A 22,371-nucleotide genomic window follows, 5' to 3' on the forward strand; every position below is an offset into this window, starting at 1 on the left:
AATCGAATTGACGTCAATAGATATCAAATTCTATGTTTAGTTATTTTAGAAGTTTTTTTTGATTATTTAATTATTCATTTATAAATCACAGATGAAAATGATTTTTCTAAACTAATAGAAAGACTACTATCATTCGTTTACATAGTGATGAATAAAAATAAATACATCGAAGGACTATGTGCTTAACTATCACATGCGATTACTAAGTTTTTTAATAAATAGATTAAATATATGATATTCATATATGTTTATATAATATAATATATATAATATAATAAATATATATGTAATTAAATATATATATCATATATTAAAAAGTATATATAATATAATATATATAATATAATAATTAGAAGATGATTATATTAGATTAGTTTATATTATATTAGATGATCGATTCCAGCTGTTATAATTTGTCATTGGTTTTTACAGTTTGGACATTATTCGCATGCTTTTACTACAAATGAATTGTGGGGAGTGGAAGTAGCGTGCGTATAAATTTTTGAAGATGTAAGCGTAATATTTTCGATGAAAATTTCGGGAGAATGAATAATTCATAATTCTCAGGTCGTCTGGAAATCTTGGGTAAACAGGAAACCTTTAATGGATTAAAATAGGATGATAATATCCTATTTCATCACCGTTTATAAATTAAGTAGAAGAATACGTATAGTAAAATAATATTAATTGAAAGAACCAGATCAGAGCATTGTTCATATCTTTAAAATTCGGATAGGAAGAAAAAATTGAAGAAAAGAAATCAGGGCGTCGGTTGGCATTTTCAAAGTAAAAATGAGAATAGAAATAGAATTCGCAGTTAATACGCACGTACCTAATGAGAATCTTCTTTTTTTTTTTTAATGAGTCACAGACACAAATTTTATCCTGCAGTTTCGACTTCTGTGTTCTTGAATAATTAATCTGCTTCTGACCTTATTCACGATTATACAGACACATTTTATACTTCAAAATTAAATCTGAATTTTTATCGTACGCACGCGATAGCAAAACAAGAAATTTTACGTAGAATCCTTGACATTATCACGACATTAAAAAAATCCAACAATTAAAATTTCGCTGAATCAGTCTCACAGCCTGAAAACGTTTGCTGAAATAAATCGACAATAAGATTGCGTCACAGACGAAATGGTACTCCAGGAAGCCCGAAACCGCAGGATCGATCCGAGTATAATTTTTGTCGGATGATCTCCGCGAACATCGATTATAACTGACAGGAATATTCTCTAAAAACGACGATTTACGTTTCCCGGAATTCGTAGAAAAGGTTAAAGAATAAATTAATTTCGATAGAAAGTATTTTTTCGAAGGAATTAGGAAACATGGATCACAAGTTTACTAATTACAATGATTGAGTAATATATTATTAAATAACGTATTAATTCATTATCTATGTCATTCGTTACGTGATGACGACCGCAATCACAGGCCTAGAGTTACTTATTTGTAATAGTTGTTATATTCGTATCAAGTTCAGCTATCAGTTATCAGCTTCGACGCAATCCATTTTCTTTTAACGTTTAGATTGCAAGCAATGATAGAGATTCCGTGTTCTTTTCATGTATTTTTAATGTAAATTTTACTAGATCTAGCGAAAGATTTTGTTTATTTTTTCACGCACCAGATTTGCAAATACGAAACAATTAACATGTAGCACTGGATAACTGTAAAATTATTCCAACTTTTTTTATGTGGTATACACTACGATATAAAATGGTAATTTTAGAAATTTGTTAATTAGCCTGTCAACAACGAAAAAGCATAAATTACGTACGTGGAAAAGGTGCGTTTACAGCGTTGTACACTTTAAAAATCCCAACAAGGAAACGTGTAACGTGATCGTAGCTTATAATTGGGGACGTCTATACAGATGGGGATCTAGGAATTTAAAGAAGATCCAAATCTGAACCTCGCGCTGGAATAATATAAATAAATTTATTACAAAGAGAGAGCGAACAATTTTATACGGTGCAGAGCAACTGGTAGAAAAATTGCAATAAATCATAAACAACCACGAAGATTATATCACGGATCCATATAACAATGAGCATCAGCTATTTTTTATTTTTGATAATTAATTATTTTTTAAACCTTATATCTATACACTGAATCGTCGTAACTGTGCAATGATTTCACTCAATAGTTCACGCTTCTTTATTCCTGTTCAACCATCATTAGTTATAACGGTGTTATAATAGCAACGTTCAATCGAAGATACATTAGAATATAGTCATTAGCTCCACTAATAACAGTTGCTGTGAAATAAAAATTAGAAGGAACATCTGCCTTGAACTCAGCAGTCCAACCTTCCGCAATATCTAGCTCTTTCAGAAGGCAGGAATTTCCATGCCTAGTTATTACCTATCAATCTTTGATCGCGTGTCGACTGCTAATTATCGATAATTTCTTGTAGTGTAACATCTGGACGCACGCGTGACGAAACTTGTGACGATTAATATTTTATTTTACGCGCTTCGAAACTTGTTCCGAACTAATATTAATTTTTATGTCGATGTGCTAATTTTGAAAATGCAAACACCTTCTAATCGAAGATTAGAGAACATTTAAAAGAGGCTTTCGCTTGTTACGGGATTCGAGCACGAAAAAATATCGAGTCGAATAAAATTACAAATCGAAATGTTCGTTTAAAACGTCAAAGTGTAGTAATAGTTACGAGTTAACACATGAAAATTTATGTATGGTTTGTAAAGAACGTTTTTTTTTTAAACGAGGTGCAATTAAAAATTGTGTAGTATAATTTAGAATTATATTCAGGATTACGGTGAAACAATCTTTAAATTTAATCACTTTTTATTTTATTATTCCACGTGAATAGTAAACAGCGAAGTCGTAAAAATTTCAAAAATAGCGAAGCAATAAAATAAAATTAAAAAGAAAGCTGCAAATAATGAAATAACACTCCTTTACCTTATCGTGTCTTATCTTAACTTATCCTATCATAGCTACGCGAAATACAAATCGATCCATGTACTTTACGCTTACTAAAACAGCACGTACGCATATACCTTGCGTCAAATTATACGATATCCTTAAATAACGTTTAAGACAGCATAATCAATGTTATAGAATTATATAAAAATATCGCAATATATTACTCAAATTAATTTTCCGCAATAAATTGCCCTCACCTTCTCAGCGGTCACCAGTTTCTTAAACTTCCTCGACTTCTCACGTTTGCTGCAAGTTGCGAATAAATCCAAACGAACCCTAATAAGATGCTAACGATGAATCCTCTTCGTGTACGACGTTGCTTAAGCAACACCGTTCTTAACTCACGATGAAATAAGAAATGGCATGTTAAAGATTTAACGATACGCGCGGCTCGAAGATAAGAAGAAATTATATCGAACCGTGTTTCAGTCGTGGAAAAGTAGAATCAGTGTGTTTCAAACGGGTATAATTGGCGTTACTTTTTACGTCGTCGCGCGAGATTCGACTTATCGTGCTCGCGTTAAAACAGCTCGCGTGATGATACGCCCCTCGAGTTTTCACGGTGTTCCAACAGCTCAATTCCATCGGAAACACGCGAGCTAGGCGCTCGTTCGTTCGTTGAAAATACGTCGTCATCACGTGGTTCGCACCTGCGCTGGTCATGGACAATTTTCACGAGCGAGGAAAACGAAGCCTGTCGCTATCTGCGATCATCTTACGAGGCAGTAGAAATGAAAGAAAAAGGAAAAGAAAAAAATTGAAACGAAGAGTGCGAGGGAATTCTGCGGACACGCTTCGTTGTGCCCTGCAGTCATTTGCAAACAATTCACGGAGAGAAGGAGCGATAATGGCGAAGTTCGTGGAAAGTTAAGGATAGGGTTTCGGAAAATCGAGGAAATTAAGCGGAAAGTAGATTGCACTGTGATCTGTTCTCCTCACCACGAATGTTTGATTTTATTTGTTGTAATTGCAATATTTATTACTCTATATAATGTAATTTTTAAATTGTCGACTATATCGCTTGAATTTGATGTTCTTATTTTGTTATCTTATTCTTTATTTCGTTATTTCGCTTATTTCGGGGAAAAATTAAATTCTTTGTTCGCGTACCTTTTAAGGTTTGTTCAATTATTTACCATATGGAAGAGAGTTTTATGTGTGTTGGAGAAAGTGAAATGTTACAAGTAACGCTACAGGATATCCTTATTTCGATGCTTTAATTCAAAAGTTGATGCACCAACGATGAATTTTGTCTTGTCGCTTTTAAAAGAATGTTCTAAATGTTTGATATCTTACGATTAGTAGAATAGGGAAGCGAGATTGTATGAATGTAACAATAAGAAATTATCGAGCTTGATTAAATAAGAAATTAAGAATAAATTAGAAATTGTCGAAGTTAATATCCTATTACTATTATTAAAAAAGATAAAATTCTTTGTTTCTCTAGTTTTCAGAAGCTGTTACCGCTATTCGTTACTAATGGCTTGAAAAACTTTCTTTTACAAGCTATAACTTGTCTCGCTAACAGGATCGTAGGATAATGCGTTGCAGTCCAAATAGTTTATCGTCAACAAAATTTCTTTTAGTAGAACACATTTACTATAAATGGAAATAAGTTTTCCATGGTTATTAAATCGTATCTTAAAAAGTGAAATTCTCTTCGTGCCAAATTCCTGAAATTGTGTTTCATTGAAGCTCCAATCATAGTCCATTCGCGATAAATATAAGGAATAACTCATTACAATTTGTTCTCCTAAATTCACAAGCTATTGTGCAACCTAGTTATAATCAAGTACGCTTATCTCGATCATTTGGCAAAATGTTCCCAGGCTCGTTAGAGCGACTAACTGTTGCATCAACGGTTACCTGTACAAAGGAAAATTAAAAATGTACAGAAGACGCAGAACACGAGGATAATTTTGCGTAATTCAATTTGAACTCTGTACGAGTATCAAAAAATATCTATTTTGTTAAATTAGATTTGCATGATTGATTGCTCAAACAAAGCTGGAGGAGAATGTGGCATGTGTCACATTATGCGTGTAGTTACATACATAGTGTTGCAGACTGTTAAGACTGTCGAGGTAATGTTTGATCGATCAAAAATGATTTGCCAAAGTATTTCAATTAAAGTTGCTTATTTAAGTAATGGAACACGATTATCATAATTTTATTAGGTAAAGGAGGATGTTGAGAAATGGCTATTATTAGATCTTCCTGCGAACGAAAAATTCTTGCAGAACATTTAGGACGCAGGATATTTCTGAAGGAACAAAAATCTTATTAGCATTCAATCAAACTGGGATGGGAAAGTTGTAAAAGACGTCTATGCAAAGATAGAAAAATGGCAGCGATCAAATTTACCCATGCGTTACACTTAATCTTCGTTTTCATCAAATTCTGCAGCTACAGGATAATTATTCATCTATATCGACGTAATTCTTCAGATATTCTGTCGGCGAGTCAATTGAAGCTTGAAATCGAGAAAATCCGAATTATCACCAGATTGTTGCTATGCGAAAACAATAGCCAACAATGATCTTATGGTACGTCGGATTTGCTCGATCTCAAATTTACTTCAATTGATTTATTAGCAGAATATCTGGAGAATTATGTCGATATAGATGAATAATTGCCTAAAATGAAATTATTCTGAAATATATAATAAATAATTTTATAAATGATTTTATCAGAGAAATGGTCAGAGATAAATGATTTTACGGAGAATGTATAATCCTTTTGATAAATATTAGGATATTTATAATGATACTTGACTAACGATGATTTATAATGATATTTATAATGATGATTATATTGTACTCATTTACAGAGCGATCGATCGCTAACATATTTGTATCGATAGTTTGACAAAATTTTCAAAAAAGAATATTTTGAGCAAAAGTTCATCAGTATCGATTAAAAAGTAAAAGGAATTTTAAAAATATAATTTTTTCACAAAAAAGGAAAATCATTTTGTATTTTTAGCGTCAATAAGTTTTCATTTAAAACATTATTTCCCTAAACGACAGTTAACTCGTGGATCATTCAACATATTCCATTAACTAAAGTCTGTTATCCATACATTTCATTAAATTAATATTACATTTATAATATTTTTAATAATAAATCGTTATAATAATCAACAATACTTCATTTTATACGTAAAAATTAGCAACAGCATTACCAGTAGCAAAGACATTCGTCATATATACAGTTTGATAACTTGTTAAAATACGACTCTTCATTTTATCGTTCTCCTTCGGTTTACAAGATCACTGCAGTTGTTACCGAAGGATGGTGTTGTCGGAAATGTAATTTGCATTTATTCCGTTGAAAAAGTACAACGCTGCGTGCAACATCGATCATGAAACGGCTGAATTACGTCTTATCAAACACGGAAAAACATGCGAGGTACTTCTGAGCAATAGCGGACATTCTTCGCAGCAACAGGATCACTTCAAATCGCTTACGAACAGAGAACCTGTACTTATTAAAAATCTACCGTCATTCTCATGCATCACCATCAGGATCATTTAGAAGGATCGTTTAGAAGGATCGATTCTCGCATGGACGTCCTGACCGCTGACCAACCATAGGTTTCCCTTTACACGTCCTCGGTTACAAAGAAGCGCATCTTGTTCGCCGTAGAAACCGCTTGGATGTCCAAGCGGTCCAGACAATCGCATCGGAAGAAACGAACGCGTGTCCAGATAAAAGAAAACAAGAAACGAACGGTATCGGTCGCGGGACGCGGTGTCAACGACACACGAACACGAGGGAACCGTAAGCTCCTAGGAACGCGTTAGTGAAAGAACATGGGACGCGGGAAGGGCCATCGTGCATAATGAGGATATCTGGAAACTCGACTATTCCACGCGCGGTCAGCCTGCATTCTCTTAAACTTAATCCGAATCGAACGTTCGAATTTCACCGTGACAAACGTTCCACGCTTTAGAAAGTAAAAACTCGAACCATCGCGCGAAAGTTTCGTATCAATCGATGGGAGGAAAAGATTTTGTACTTTTATGGAAAAAAATGTAGAAACTTGAATCGTTGCTGGAAAGTTTAATATCTAACTTTAATAAGATCGTTTGACGACTGGTAGAAAGAATTTGTACTTTTAGTGCGAGAAAGCTGACGGGCTAAGAATCGTGGTACTTGCTTATTGTCGGTGATTGATAAGTGACAGATAAGCTTGAAAATGTTTAAGAAAAGAGAAAAGAATCGTACAATGACATGAGTGAAGATCTCGTGAATTTGAACTTAATCACGTACTTTGATTCTTAAAAGCGTCGTTTAGTTAATTAAGTTATGACTTTATTCTCTGTCGTGATATGTTTTTACGGCTTGAAAAATATAATGAATTATAAGGAATGACGGTGGATTCACTTATACTAACCTATGCCACTATGATTCTCAACTCTCTTCATGGAAGAAGATATTCGAGTAGATATTTTTATACCATTGGTTGTTAGGATTTATTTAACGCTGTGTAATTTCTATGGAGAAGATAATAAATAAATATGTATTCATATTTACTGCCGAAGGAATTGAAATTTTGATGGACAAATCGTTTTGTAATAATTGCATATTATCAAACAAATTATAATACTTACATAATTTTAGTTCAAGATATAATATTTGAAGATCACAGAAAAAGTATATGAAAACTTTTACATGGATCCCCAAATCAATAATTGTATTTTTCACCAACCGTAATAACAAATTTTACTGTTTCAAGTAATTAGAGAAATTGGTAACAAGTCTTTTCCAAAAAATGAAAATATTCACACCTCGTATCTTTATCCAAACTCGTTTATCGATATCGTCGTTGATCATCTCGTTTCGAACCCGATAATCTCGAGAATTTCAATGGAGAAATCGATAAAATTGAATCACGTAATTCCTAGGAATTATGCAAAGCTGGCGAGATAACGTTACGCGAACTCCCACTTCGTTTGTTCTATGAAAAGATGCCTTTTATTTTCTTTTTCTTCTGCAGAACCCGGTTCTAAATCGTGTAAGCGATACAAGAAATCTTTTACCGGAATTTCCGGTTCTCGTGGTCACGATTTTGCTCGTTCAAAGATCGTAAACCATTATAAAGTTATGCGACACATGGCGTTCCGCGTGTGTCAACGTCCGAACGGGTTGAAAAGAACGTCATCGAGGATGACGTTTTACCGTACGACGTGAGAAATAGACGAGGGATCGCTTCTAAAGAAACGTTTCAATGAGATGCGAAACGCGTGTCGATCGCGGAATCGAAACAACCGACGTTTCATGTGATTACTTCCTGCATGGGGGAAAAACTGGTAAGGTGATAAATAGATTATTCTTTCATCGAGCATGATCATCAGGACAGCGTGCAGTCGATGGTAATTACGGAGAATTTTATAGCCCGAATCGATGTCGATATGATACTACTTGTTGCACGGTTTGTACGTTTTAGCTACGTCGTTTATCCCGAGTTGCACATTATAATAAACTTGTTGAATTAATTTAATGAAGCGGAAAGCGATGCTGTTTCTGCTTTATGCATATTTAAAATGTATGATGACGTGATGAAGATATGGACGTATCTGAAACGTGGAAATATACGTTGTACTAGATATAACTGTATCTGAGGAAAGATGTAGCACGGTCTTCCTTACGATGTACTATCTTTTCTGGAATTTTTCGAAATATAAGCAAAATTCAAAATCCTGTTTCACGGTTTTAATGTAAAGTAGCGTTAATTCGTAGAAATTTTCGGTTTGATTAAAAATTGCTTGAGCGCGTGAAAATAATTCAAGTAAATGGCATTAATTTTTAGAAACATCGGATTTTATCAAAAACGACTGCAATACGTGGAAATAATCGAAGGTCAACGAGAATTGACTAAACTGACGGATACGTTAAACAGATTCGGTGTATTTAAGTACGTCGTTCGAATTTGTAATTATTTCGTTTGATTTTTAGCGGAAAGAACGAATAATTTGCATTTTTCTTCGAATTTCGTATCTTCTAATAAAAAAGTATCGAATGAAATGCCAAAGAAAATACTAAATAAAATAAAATTGAATAGACACTTTCCAATAAATGTAATAAATGTCCTATTATACTAAATAAAATATTGAATAAAGTCTTCTCCAAATATAACTATATATAGAGTGGCTCTATTGCTTATGGTCGGCAGTATGATTACACCTACAATATAAGATTGAATTTTCTTTATACGCATTTTAACGTAATTCAAACCATTCGAGTTCCAATAATACTGAAATTTTCCACCTGGAAACCTGTTCACACAGACACTTGGACGTGTCGTCATTCCCGGGGGAAATTACCTCGGATTCCTTACTTTGTCATCCTTTGCCGTAATTACGGCCGTTCCGTGAAGTTACAAACCGCACACGGCGTGCAACGAAGAAATGTTCGGGTTCTCTGTAACATCGGACCGCAATTTTGTATCTCCCCGGTGACGGTCGTCCTTTCACGGTCGACGTGGGATCGCTTGAAACCAGGTCGCACGTGAACCATCTCCGCGAACAGAATGATCAATTACGGGACAGATAACTTTGCTTGCCATGCCCTGTTTCCTCCGGCGACGACAACCCACATGACAGTCCGCTCGTGACACGTTGCTTTGGGAAAACGGACATCCACAGTTTCTCGAATGTTTTCTCGTTCTGCCTTTATTTGTACGATGGAAAGTCTTCTCTTGCAAAGAGATTAGGAATCGACCAAGTTAACGGATCTAAGGCTAGCGGGTGTCAATATTTGCCGAAACCAATTCTACCAATTAATCCGTTTAGGAGGATGCGTCTGGAATTGAAAGTTTCTTGCCTAAGTAAAGTAGCTCATTTGCTTGTTAGAAAATTTTTGTAAATGTTAAATGAACGTGCAACGAATTTTTATGCACATTGAAGACCACGCGAGGAACGCACCAGTAGCCAATTTTTGTGATTTTACGCATTCAAGACGATCAGTCGACGTATTTGTGATTCTTTGGGAACAAATATATTCTTGTCGAGTCTGAAGCGAACCAGAATGTTCACGAAACGTGGAAACAGAAGACAATCTGCTAATGACGCGATTGAAATCCGAAGAATCACAAACGTGTAAAATAACATTAGATCGTTGTTTTTTGTTATGTACGAGCAGCCGCTTGATTTGGTTATTCTTTTGCAGGACCATCGAGCTGATCGCTCTTATCGCGATTTCCAGCACCCTTTTCCTCTTTTTGCACACAAGAGAGCTGCATTCGCGTCTGCGAAAAATGGAAGTTCGCCTTCAACCTGGCGAAGACGAGATCCTGTCGGCAAATCAACTCTCATCCGGTGAGTTTTTCACTCCGTTACATCTCCTCCGAACTTTCTCGTGGTCACATAACTTGTGTATTTGCACCAACGCATAGTTGGAAACTTGGTGTGCAACTTGAAACTGTCGTTGGATTCGATAGATATTCGATAGATGAATAACTCGCGCGATATTTTATCAAGAAAGTGATACTCCAAATTGAATAGAAAGTCGCTTCACGTGTTGCTTACGTGCCATCCTGATTACTTTCATCGCAGAATATTAATTTCCCATGGAAGAAACTAATAATTCAGGTTAAAGTGCAAGTAGACCCATTAACATTTTTTTTCTTTATAAATTGTTGTTGGGAAAATTAAAGCTAGAAATTACAAGGTTTACCATATCGTGTTCAAAGTTTACAGGTTAAAATAATACTTTCTCCCTTTTTATAAACGAAACTGTTTTACGCGGAAGTTCACGCCATCGTGTGTTATTATGGTTAGAGAAGAACGTCCGTTTCAATTTTTTTCTCTTTTCGTCACGACTTCATCTTCGTTCATTTCTTCGTTTCGAACCACCTGTTCGGTTCGCAAATATAAGTTTCTTGAATATGGTTGGTAAGCCCATGAAATTTTCTAGAAAATCGAGTAAAGAATCATTTTTGAAATGCTCAATAGCGCGCAAAAATACATATTTAGAGTTAGAATCAAATAAGAGGGCACTTTTGGTACTACGAAATTCATTATTAAATTCCAAAATTGATCATTCCAAATCGATGAATTTCAAAAATATTTTCCTGAATATTTAAAATGCAGAATATCTTATAAATAATGGACTTTCGAAGTCGACTAAATAAATGAATGAATATAAATCTCATCAAAGAACACCACTAACGATTACCAAACATTAGCTATATTTGCAAACGACGAAACGATAAAAATCCTTAATACACTCGTGATAAAAAGCAGCGATCCTAATTACCTGAGAAAATTCTCTGCTTTAAGGATACAAAGGTAACAATGTTAAACGTGTAGAAACCAACGTGTGTACTTGTCGTTAACAACACGTGCTCGAGTCATAGTCTTGAGAGATCTGAAATGTACATTCTCGCGCCCCAACTATCTTCCCGGTGTAATTAAAATCAGAAAGAAAAAAAATATTTAACCATAATCGTATAAATCGCGTAAATTCTTAAATTGGTTGGCAGACTGTAGAAACACAATGCGCGTACGCGCGTATGTACGCATTATGGCGTCCTTCGGATGCGAATATCCTTCAAGGGAGGCTAGACTTCCCGGTTGAAGAAGGTCAAGGTGTGAGAGCGAACGCACAAAGAGCCAACAGTCAGGGGAAAAGCGTGGAGCGTGTGTGTATATATCGTTAGATCATTATCGTTCCAGCTCGTAGCATTTCGCATTCGCGAGATACGTAACGGTATCAGGGTCCTCGTTTGCCCGTAACACGCTAATTAACCGCTCCGGATCTGCCGCGTCGCGTCGCGTCGTTCTGATTCCCTCTTTAATGCAGCTGCTGTTCCCAATTTGTTGCGCCGTCGTTTTACGATCGCATCGATCAATCGCCGCCTTCTTCCTGTAGTTACGTATCTTCGCTAACGTATCTGAATTTCAAATATGTCTTCCACGTCGATTTAATTCTCCGTCTGTGAAATACGTGTACACGTATCTAGAAACACATATTTGTACGATAAAAGTTGGTTATCAAATTCTGTTCAATTTCTGCGAGTTTGTTAAATTGATCAAGAAACGCGTGTATCGTCATTAATTAGTTTCGCGTTGAAACGAATCTGCAATTTTTACACGTCAACTTAACAGGTAGCCTGTTGCGCGATTTTGTGCGCGGATTGTACGAGCAAATATATTACAACGATGTGATAAATATAACAATGAATGAATTTGTGAAATGGCAGTTTTAAATTCGACAGGTCTGTGTATCTGCGTGTTGAATTTCACATTCGTTTTTATTGGCTATTTTTCCTATTTCAACATATGCAACTTTTATTTCGAGATAGTACATTGTCCACTCGGGTGCGTATTGCTTTTGGATCGTGGAATTGAAATTTCCAATTGCCAAGAATATTCCATTACGACGCACATTTTTCTCTAGGAGAATGATTGCAAGCTTCGTTGAACGTTGTATTAAGTGTACAAATTTCTTAATCTGAAATTCGAAGTCTATTTTCAAGAAAATACAGCAACTTGCTCAATCGAGATATAACTTTCTATAACTTTTAAGCGATCTATCAGGCAAGAGATGAATTCGATCGCGATAAAATGCTGTGTCTTTAGACGAGATCTAATCGTCAAGTCACTTTTGTATCCGATCCGCTAATTGGAAGTGGATGTAGGATAAGACGCGTTACATCGATCGGAACAAGTAGCACTCCAAAGTTTGCTGCTGCAAGACGCCCCAAACCAGGCTCATTACGATGTCTTTCGTCTCTTGGTCCTGCCTTATCTATCCTTGTTTAAAGACAAAATAATTTCCCACGATGGATCTCGTCACCTGCTTCATAGATATCCAAATTTATAGACAGCAACGACAAATACTCCGATCGAACAGCTTGCTACATCTTTTTTCTTTTCTACAGCTATTTCCTTTCTTAACTAAACTTTCAGTTCCAGCGAAAAATTTGGCTCGTTCGTTTGTACATTTAATATTTAGATATTCAGAGCGTTTAGAATACGATTACATTCGACTAAAATATAATCAACTGAGATGTAAGCCTTCAGAGTTGACCTGTAGCTACCGCTAATTCGTTATTCGCTGTCCGCTATTCGTCGTTCTTATAAGATGAAAGTATCTTGTACAGAAACAGCCGTTTTCATCGCATAAATTCGCCGAGACGGAGGTTTTTCTTTTCGCAAAGGAACGTCTTTGTTCGAAGAGATTTATTGTTATGACTGCAGCGATAAAGACAGAGGAAAAAAGTGGCCGAACAGAGTTCTCGAAATAGCTTCGGGTTATAAATATTCATAATTGAGTGGCTGGCGTGAAATGGGACGAAACATTTCCGACGATCTTCTCCTAAGATAACAACGGTCGTACAATTCGTATAATTAGAAATGTTCCAAGTACGCGTACAGAAGTATGCGTAGTTCATAAGGTACATCGGAAATCGAAAGTGCAGGGCAGGAAAATGTTGATGAATCGGTTTTCCTCCCTCGATCTCGCATCGTCCGCTGCATACTCGAGTTGTAGGTCATCGAACTTCTCATGAGAACTGGTAGATGTTCGAAGAATCGTGCTATCGTTTAAAATACCAGCATTTACGATTTCTAATGCTGTCGAACCATCGATCTATACTGCTCGTTACGAAGCATAGAAGGTTAATCGTTTGCACTTGTAATTGCTTCTTAAAGCACGCATGATTGATCGAGAAATTGGATTCGCTTATTCGATGGATCTCTGATGATAAATTTAATATTTGAGAAATAGTTAACCCGTGTGGGAAAGTACGACGATAGGTAGAAAATTGAAATTAAAATTCGAAAAGTGATTGCAGTTTACCAAGTTGCGATAATTCACGAGTTTAGAATTATACGATAGATTGCGATAACTGTAAAATAATCGATACGTGCGTTGTGAAATACACGTGACAAATGGAAGTTTAATTTATTATTTAAAGAGGGAAGATAAATAAATTTGCAATAATTTACAAGTTTGGAATTATAAAAAATTTAACGGTACAGTAAATTATGTGGAATTTTCATAATAATTTCAAAATAATTCGTCCGTAAGTATACGAAATAAATATGGGAAAAGTTTGAAACTGTAAAAAATTGCACGATGGTCGTAAAATAAATTTTACGAAAATATTGCTCTAATTTTGCGTGCAACGATATAATGTAAATACGTACGATATAATAAGTGTGAAATGAATTATTTAAGTGGGAAAGTAGAGTTTACAGAAATGTACACAGAATATACAGCGATGCTATGCAAAAACCTTTTATCATGGTTTAGACTGTTGCTTGAAGGGAATGGATGCATCGCCTTGCTCGGAGAGTTCATATCTCTTGACCTCATTTCCAGCGTTCTACTTATTGTCAATGAGAAAAGAATTCCTTTCTGCCGCGGCTCCACTGTGCGCCACTCTCATTAAAGATAATTTCAAAAAGTGAATCACGGTATATATGAACGATTGGTAAATGTAATGTTTGAGGGAGGGGGGTATAAGAGGTAAGAAAGGAAACATACAAAATAGAACTCTTTTCAATGAAACAAGATCATCGTTAACGAAGTATTTTTCGTTAACGAAGTCATTTACGACGAAGAAAGATATTTCAGTCGAGAGCATTGAATAATTCGTGGCAAACTTTGAAAAGAAAATAATTTTTCTTACAATTCATACATACTGAACTAATTTATTTCTGGATCAAAATAACGAACTATAATTATCATTCTTTTCATATATGTAAAAGATTGTGTTCTCTTCTTAAATTTACCTGCGCTATTATTTGTTAGATGTAAAAAATGTCCATTCACAAACATTTGCGAGAATAGTAAATTATAAAAGGAATCATTTTTTGTATATTGATAACCATAACAAACATAACGAAACTGTTCGCTGGAATGATAAATCCTACGGTAGCAATCAAACAAAGTAACAAATTTTACAAATATCTTTCGACGTAACAATTAACCTAACGTAGTATTGGTTTCACTTTCGTTTCCATACGGAACAATCGGTTTCGTTCATGAAACGGAGAACAAACAAAGACTACACGGCAAAAAGGTCTTAATAAAACATAATTATGGAGTTTCTCTTTAATGATCTATACACCTGCCAATTAATATGCACAATACGTGTACAATGTGACAAAAACTATTCCATAATTTAATATTATTCAGTGCCAAATATGCTCGACGTTTTAAATCGTATTTGGATTAACGAGTCGTACCTATAGAACCCAATTTCCATATCTTGGATTCTGGAACAGGATATCGTTTCAAGTGAATTTTTTACATGTTGAAAATTACAGATAATCGATTGCATAATTTCATTCACAAATAAAATTGGACGTGGCTGATACTCATCTGAGATAAGGAAAATGAAGCGAATCGGTTATCTTTGGCGAAAGATAAAGATCGACGATTTATAAATATGATACGGAGTCTGGCACGAACTACGAATTATGGTTATAACTTGTAACATGAATTTTATAGAAGAACAGCAGCATTTTACAGAGTACGCTTTCCAGATCGTGTTGTGATATGCGAACGAGTTCGATTTAACGTTAGTTATTGTACTCGTTGCCTGGTATTATAATATTATACTTATAAAAAGGATATAATAACATATATTTGATGAATAAAAAACCAAATTTATGAAGTTAGTATGACTACCGGTTTTTAACAATTTTTTTCGAGCTGCTATCGTAACTATGAATAATTCAAACTGTGCAAAAGGTACTCTCGAATATTATCGAGCAGTTCAACGATACAGCTTTTTAGCGATCTAAATTAGAAAGATAAAGTCGATTTTCTATTTCCACTTGATTCTTTTCAAATTTTAATAATAAAACTATTATCCGACTTATACAGATATACATTTCTATAAGTGATATTTAAAATAACTGAACGATTCAGCATAATATGTCCGATAAAAGCACGTTGCTATTGATCGTAAATTAAAATTATTAAAAAGTACACTGCTAATATATACTACGATGTTCAAACGAAAATTATTAGAATCGATATCGTCACATTTACACGTATACGAGTTATTTAAATTGAATAAGAAGTCTATCTATAGAACAGGTTGGATGTCACAGCAAAATCAAGACGTAATATGTCAGGTTCACGAATAAGAGAAGCATTAATGAGACGAGACTAAGATGCATCGAACCTCGTCACATCCTGTAGGCAAGGCCAATAAACAGGAATAAGGAACAGAGGTTCTTGTTAATCTTTCATCAGTCGAGTCCGCGTGATTTAATGGTATTAAAATGAGCCAGGAGTAATATTTCGTTGTAACTAGAATATCTTCCGAGCTTCGAGGGATAAGATACGGAATAATATATACAATTTTAGAGGAAAAAAAAGTAAAAGAATCTATTAAAGAACTCACTAATCGCTTCCGTTCACTGATCACATCCTGAAATTTGACGTTATTCCTATAGTAAGATCAATCGAACAGATATTGTAAAATACAACTATGCAGATAATTTTGTACGACTCGTGCTAATTATAATCAGTAATTAGTAATTAATTACATAAGTGAAATAGATTCATTTATGTGTCCCTTGTCTTGCATACTTTAACGGACGAAAATAAATCAATTGACAGGAAGAGCGACATTTCCTCGGTTAGATGAAATATGATTTTCGCTGAGTGAATATTTAAAACGTATTTCCATATTTTAAATATCGCTACGTTTCTGGCTTCTGTTCGATACGATCGAGCTTTTCTATCGTTAAGAAGTATCGTCAAGTTTCAAGAAAATATGGAAGAATCGCCATTGATACATCTACGTTTTAACCTTCTTTTTAAAAATGTTAAGGATATCCTTGCTCGTTGGGACGAGATTGAAACATAAATACTCGAAGATCGTGGTAGAGTTAAGGTTTAATCGTACGGTTAACTTTATAGTCTACTGAGGCCACTGTAGCGGTTTTCATAACGTGAACATTATTTCCTATATCGTCCGCACTGATGAAACATGGAAAATGTGCGAAGGCTGCGATATAAATAAATATGAGAACATTTACTCGATCTTTGAAACAGTTCCACTGTCACAGAAAATACGTCGCTTGAAATAGTTTATGCTTGCCTAGTGAAATTTTCATGTTCCCTCTGTCACGTTGGAGTTATGGCTTGGCCCAGTTGCAAGAAATACCCTTTTACAGCATGAATACATTTAGCCCGAAATAAAGACATTAATCGTCACACGACGACCTATCCACGAACTTTTTCACCCAACTCCGAGAACACTTTTTACATCGATCTCGCATTAAAACTCTCACCTCGTAACTTTTCAAACGATATTTTATACTCCGCGAATATTTAATTTCTTCGCTCACAACTCACAATCAAAATTAATATCGTTGACTAATCCTGTACCTATGGTAATATTCACAAGCTACTTTCGATAGTCGTATTCTTCAAACTTTGTATCACAGCCAAAAGGATTAATTATCTAGCAACCGTGTAAAAAACGAACAAAAAGGATCCTTCAACCCCGTCCTCGTTATCCATCACTCAGAAAGGAAATTCCAGCTTTATCTCCCTCGACCCGGAAAATGAGTCGGAACCGTAAAGAAGCGAACGTAACCCGAAGAAAGGGAGAGGAGACAAAAAAAAAAATGCTTCGAAAAGAGGAAAAGCGCGCGAAATCCAGGGGATAATCGAGCGATGGGTCGTTCACCAAGGAGAAAACGGAAATCACGGTCGCTCTCTAGCCCGTAGAAAATGCAGAAGAGGCTCCGGCGAAATAACCCGTCTCGCAGGTGGCCGAGAGAAGTGAAAGGGAATGACGTTCGAGTGGAAGAAAGGGGCAGAATGCAGAATAAACGGAATGAAATATCTCTTCGAGACGGAGAAATGGATTAATAGCGGTTCTTGGCGAATACCCGTCTGAAATGAAAGTTCAATCGCGGTTCTCTTGCGAGCTGCTGAAGAGGATAAAGCTCCTGAGGCGTATCGTGCGTGATGGTGGGGAGGGTGTTGTATGAAAGGAAGTCATGTGAGTAGAGTGGTAGCCTTTGGTGGTCGAAAGGGTGTTATTTTGGCGAAGAGAGCGGCCTATGGTCGTTAACATTTGATCCAGGATGGCGAGCCTGTAGGAAGCTTTGGTTAATTTCCAATGGATTTCTCTATTAACGTCGATGCTTGCTTTTGCTGGCGATTTGACGACGATCGTCGATATTTCGTTTGTGTTAGGAACAGAGCTCTAAAAGAGTGGTCGATTATGTGGGAAATATGGAAAGTATCAAAGGGAGAGAAGCGAATTATGTATGAAATTTTCCTCGTATAACTTTGATTAATTAGTTGTTAATCGGAATTGAAGAAATTGAATACTCATGAGATACAAGATATTCTTTAAGAACTGTAAAATAAAAAAATTAATGGAAGATTTAAATATATCGAAGATTTTAGAAATTCGAAAATATTTATATATTTGCTAGTGATATCGTTATAGAAAATTGATTTTTCATATTGGTGATATTTTGCGCAAGTATGACATAAAAATGATTACACTGTAATTACTTTAACAGAGACAAATGTTTCGAAGCGAGTGAAGAAACAGCAAACGAATCTATCTCGGTTGCAATTAAAACTATAAGCGGAAGAAGACAGAATAGATACTACTTTAATTGCGTACGATCGAGTTGATTAAGCTTCCATGATAATCATATTTGAGATAATCTTTAATAGTATTTCATAGCCAGTCGTCTTCGCTTAGAATTACAATAAACGACATTAAGGCTGTATCTAAAATATACGTTAAATCAATCATGAATATGAATGAGATTTCATACTATCGTGTTTTAAAATGAAACTAAATTTAATTAAAACGAAATCCCAAGACTTGCAAGTCGAAATTTAAAAAAATATTAAATTATGTTACCTTATCAGTATATTTCTAACAACAATAGTTAGTTTTCTTGTAAAAGTTTTTTATTCATATACTTGGTAAAATTTTCCAGAAAATAACGTATTGTATCATGGAAATAATGGGATCTGTTGAAATTAGAAAACATCGGAACTAAAATGGAAGTTGATTTTATATTTTTTGAGAAATTTTTAACGAATAAAACTTCCCAATGAATTTCTTCTCTACCGAAATGTTCTGACATTTTTCATCGAATAAAATATTTTTCTGTCATCCCAGAAAGTAATATCTTTGACCTTTATTAAGGTTAAGGTTAATCTTCAAACCATACAGTCTCGTAGGTAAAATTAATGATTATGTTGTTTCTCGCCAATCAAATGTAAACTAATCCCACTAATTTTCTCTTTGATGAAAGAGATAACGTTCAACCCATGATGTTGCTAATCCAGAGGAAGAGAAATGAACATTTTTCAGTCGTGAAAATGAGATTAGGCAGATTCATATAACAATCCAAAAAAATTCCTGTCAAATCTTTGTGTTTTCCTACTTTCTAGTCGCAATTAAAATCCGGAAGATCGAGTCAACCTTCAGAGTAAATTCACAATGTCGATCCATTTGTTTCTTCGCGAAATTAACATTCGAAAAGGGAGAGGAATTAAGAAATTACTGAAGAAGCGGCTCAGACGAGAAACAACAAAGATAGATGAAATTATTAAAATGTGAAAGAAGATACAAAGTAATATATATGTCGAATTAGAGTATTTCTTTAGACTAAAATATCTCTTGTGTTCGCAGTATGTTTTATCAGCGAAATTACATTGCAATTTGCCATGTCCTTCGCGCACATCTATGAGAAAATGTAAGAATATGGACTACTAGAGAGAGTGTATAAAAATAAATAGAAAGTGATAAAAATTCTTATGCTGTAATAGAAAGAAAAATACGCTCATCATTTCTAACGCAAGTGACTAGCAAGTGAAAGAGCATTGCTAACAAAATCTTCTTAGAAAGTTGATTTCCACGGTTCGAAATCATTTCATTTTAACTGCAATTTTCTTATATCTTTCTCTTATCTGTCATGCCCTAATAAAATGGGAACAAGGGGCTGAAAGTCATCCGATTTTATTTGTATATTTATCTTCTCTTTTACTTTCTGTCAAATTTAGGTGGTCACTACGAAAGTCCATGATGTCTAAGATGCTCGATTTTCGTTACACGTAATATCATACTACGATATCTTGAATCATATGGAAATCAATAGCTGAAGATGATCTTCGTGTTAAAATCTGATCTCCGATGTTGAGATCATCCATTTCTTTTAATAAATACATAAAGTCTTCGAAAGTGAATTATCGGAGCGATAGAAGAGGCAAAAAGAAAACTCAAAATCATTTAACTTAATGTTCAAGTTACGTAATATTTCTCTATATCTTCAACATGTATCCCTTAAACATAAAATATTACAGCAAGAACGTTATTACACGTTCTCTACTAATATTCTTGCACATTAAGACACATATTTTCATAATATAATACGATTTATTCACTTTCACCTTTCTGAAAATAAAACAAATATAAAGGTATAAAATACAATATTACAAAAATTACTTGGTATATCTAGATCAGATCATAGAAATAATAGGCTTAATATTATATTAATATCTTCTTTATATATTTCTTTCTTTTTATTTGTAATAATATAATGCAATATCATATAAATAATATCCTACTATCTCCTCACTTATGACAAATGTTAAAGGTTTTGTAATCTCTGATATATTCGTATCCCGAGGTTCTTCTCAGTTAGACGTTCTAATTTCTTCACTTCCCTTCAAAAACGCATTAAAGGCAATTGCATTCCACGCAGATACAAATGACTCTGTGACAAACGTTACGTTCTCAGCTTTTTCGACAAATCAGATGCAGAAAATTCAATAGACGCGCGTACACTTTCGTGACCGACTGTACACTTCCTCTACTCTACTTTTTCTGAAATTCTCAAACCCGGCTACCATATATAGAACCATTGATGCTCACGAAAGAATCCTGCATCGAAGATTACACGTAATATCAGAGCACGATCTTCTTTCTTTCTCGCTTGAAGAACAAGCAGCGCGAAATCATCTTCGTTAAAATGGTTCAGCAGTTTTGATCGATAATTATAATTAGGAAGGAAAGTGAAGTAGATAAGAGAAGGATAGAGGAAGCGGCCGAATGAAGAAAGCAATGGACGATCTTGCGAGATAAGTCGAGGAGCAGATTAACGAGGTGATTTTCACTTCTTGGCGAAGTTACGTTCGCACCTCTCGTTCGCGATAATATCGTGCGGCCACAACTCGTAATACGTCCGAGCGGTATGTGCTCCGTGTGCGCCGTGGCCTTTTCATGGTCAGGATCAAGATCGAGAATGAGCTATGGCGACTCGTTCTGCGATCGTGGATACTGGTCGAATGCGGAAACGATGCTCCGTTTACAGCAACCATCGTTCTTTTCTTGCTCTCACGCTCTTCTTTTTCTTGTCTCTGTTCTCGAAACGTATCTCGAACACTATACAGTTCTATTTACCAACGTTTCGATATTGATTATTATACGATCGGTAAAATTTGTCTCGTTCTCATAACGGATCTGTTATTTTTTAATTTATGGAAAATTTGGTTTTCATTGACCCTCGCATCTTAAAATGTATAATTGCGAATACAGTGACGAGTTAATTAAGGTTTCGTTCTAATATATTTCTTTTTACCGATTGTCTACTATCAATTTGTTTAGCGGTTAACATCACAGATCGAGTTTCTACAAGTTTTCAGAAAGATTCACTTATTTAAAAAATCTTAGCCATTATGCAGAAGTAATTAAATTTCAAGAAAAACTCTATACCTTTTCTTTTGTGTATCTATGACCTGCAGACCGCTGTTACGAAGAGAATAGAATTTAGTGAAAAAAATTGAAAATAAGCAGAGGTCCATGTTATTGTGTACTTGAATATAAATTTTGTTTTGGGTTGTAAGGTCTAGAAACAAAACAGCTATAAGTAGATTTCTATTGCTGTTTCTTGTAGCCTTCAGCTAGAACTACACACCGTGATTAACTTTTTGCTAATGTTCTTTGCTATAAATATATGAACGTGCTCTCTAGAACACCTTCTTGCTATTGTATTGTAACACTGAAGAGTGAGGATCTGGATCAGCGTACACTATACCTGTACTTATGCTTATACCTATACTTATTTCAATATATTTTTCTATTACAAATTCAACCACTCGTTTAGTCAACCTCCACACATTATTTAGCTTATTTTTAGTCGTAATGTTCGATCGAAACGCGTTTGTATACTTAGTTGCCAACCCAATACGATAATACGTATTTATTTTTATTCTAATTCCTGTTACTTGATATTTGACTGCCTTTTATCGCGTAGTATCCTTCGTCCTTGTTTCGATATAGGTGCGTTATTCTTTGCGAATTTGTTGCACGTTGCTGCAAAACGTTCGAGGGTCGCTGCTTTCAATGGTTTTGTTGCATCCATCAAGAGAACAGAATTGATA

The 22,371-nt window shown here is 34.9% G+C and overlaps 2 protein-coding genes across 7 annotated transcripts in view; one reads left to right on the forward strand and one right to left on the reverse strand.

Moving 5' to 3' along the window:
* LOC126915261 (leucine-rich repeat-containing protein 15-like) overlaps window positions 1–3,547 on the reverse strand; it is a 29,065-nt gene extending 25,518 nt beyond the window's left edge. Inside the window, exons 1-2 of one of the 2 annotated variants that reach the window (XM_050719791.1) lie at window positions 3,168–3,547; window positions 1,793–1,933 (exon numbers count right to left, since the gene is read on the reverse strand). The gene's annotated coding sequence lies outside the window, so the exon portion shown is untranslated. The remainder of the gene's footprint in view (window positions 1–1,792; window positions 1,934–3,167) is intronic. The other variant, XM_050719780.1, reaches the window with a different exon arrangement.
* LOC126915304 (heparan sulfate 2-O-sulfotransferase pipe) overlaps window positions 1–22,371 on the forward strand; it is a 120,615-nt gene that overhangs the window by 37,205 nt on the left and 61,039 nt on the right. For all 5 annotated transcript variants that reach the window (XM_050719879.1, XM_050719887.1, XM_050719896.1 and 2 more), the window contains one exon: window positions 10,144–10,292. In XM_050719879.1, coding sequence (XP_050575836.1) covers window positions 10,232–10,292 — 61 coding nt within the window. In that variant the 5' untranslated portion in view covers window positions 10,144–10,231. The remainder of the gene's footprint in view (window positions 1–10,143; window positions 10,293–22,371) is intronic.

Source organism: Bombus affinis, chromosome 1 (assembly GCF_024516045.1).
Source record: "Bombus affinis isolate iyBomAffi1 chromosome 1, iyBomAffi1.2, whole genome shotgun sequence".
In the NCBI taxonomy this organism is placed as follows: Eukaryota; Metazoa; Arthropoda; class Insecta; order Hymenoptera; family Apidae; genus Bombus; species Bombus affinis.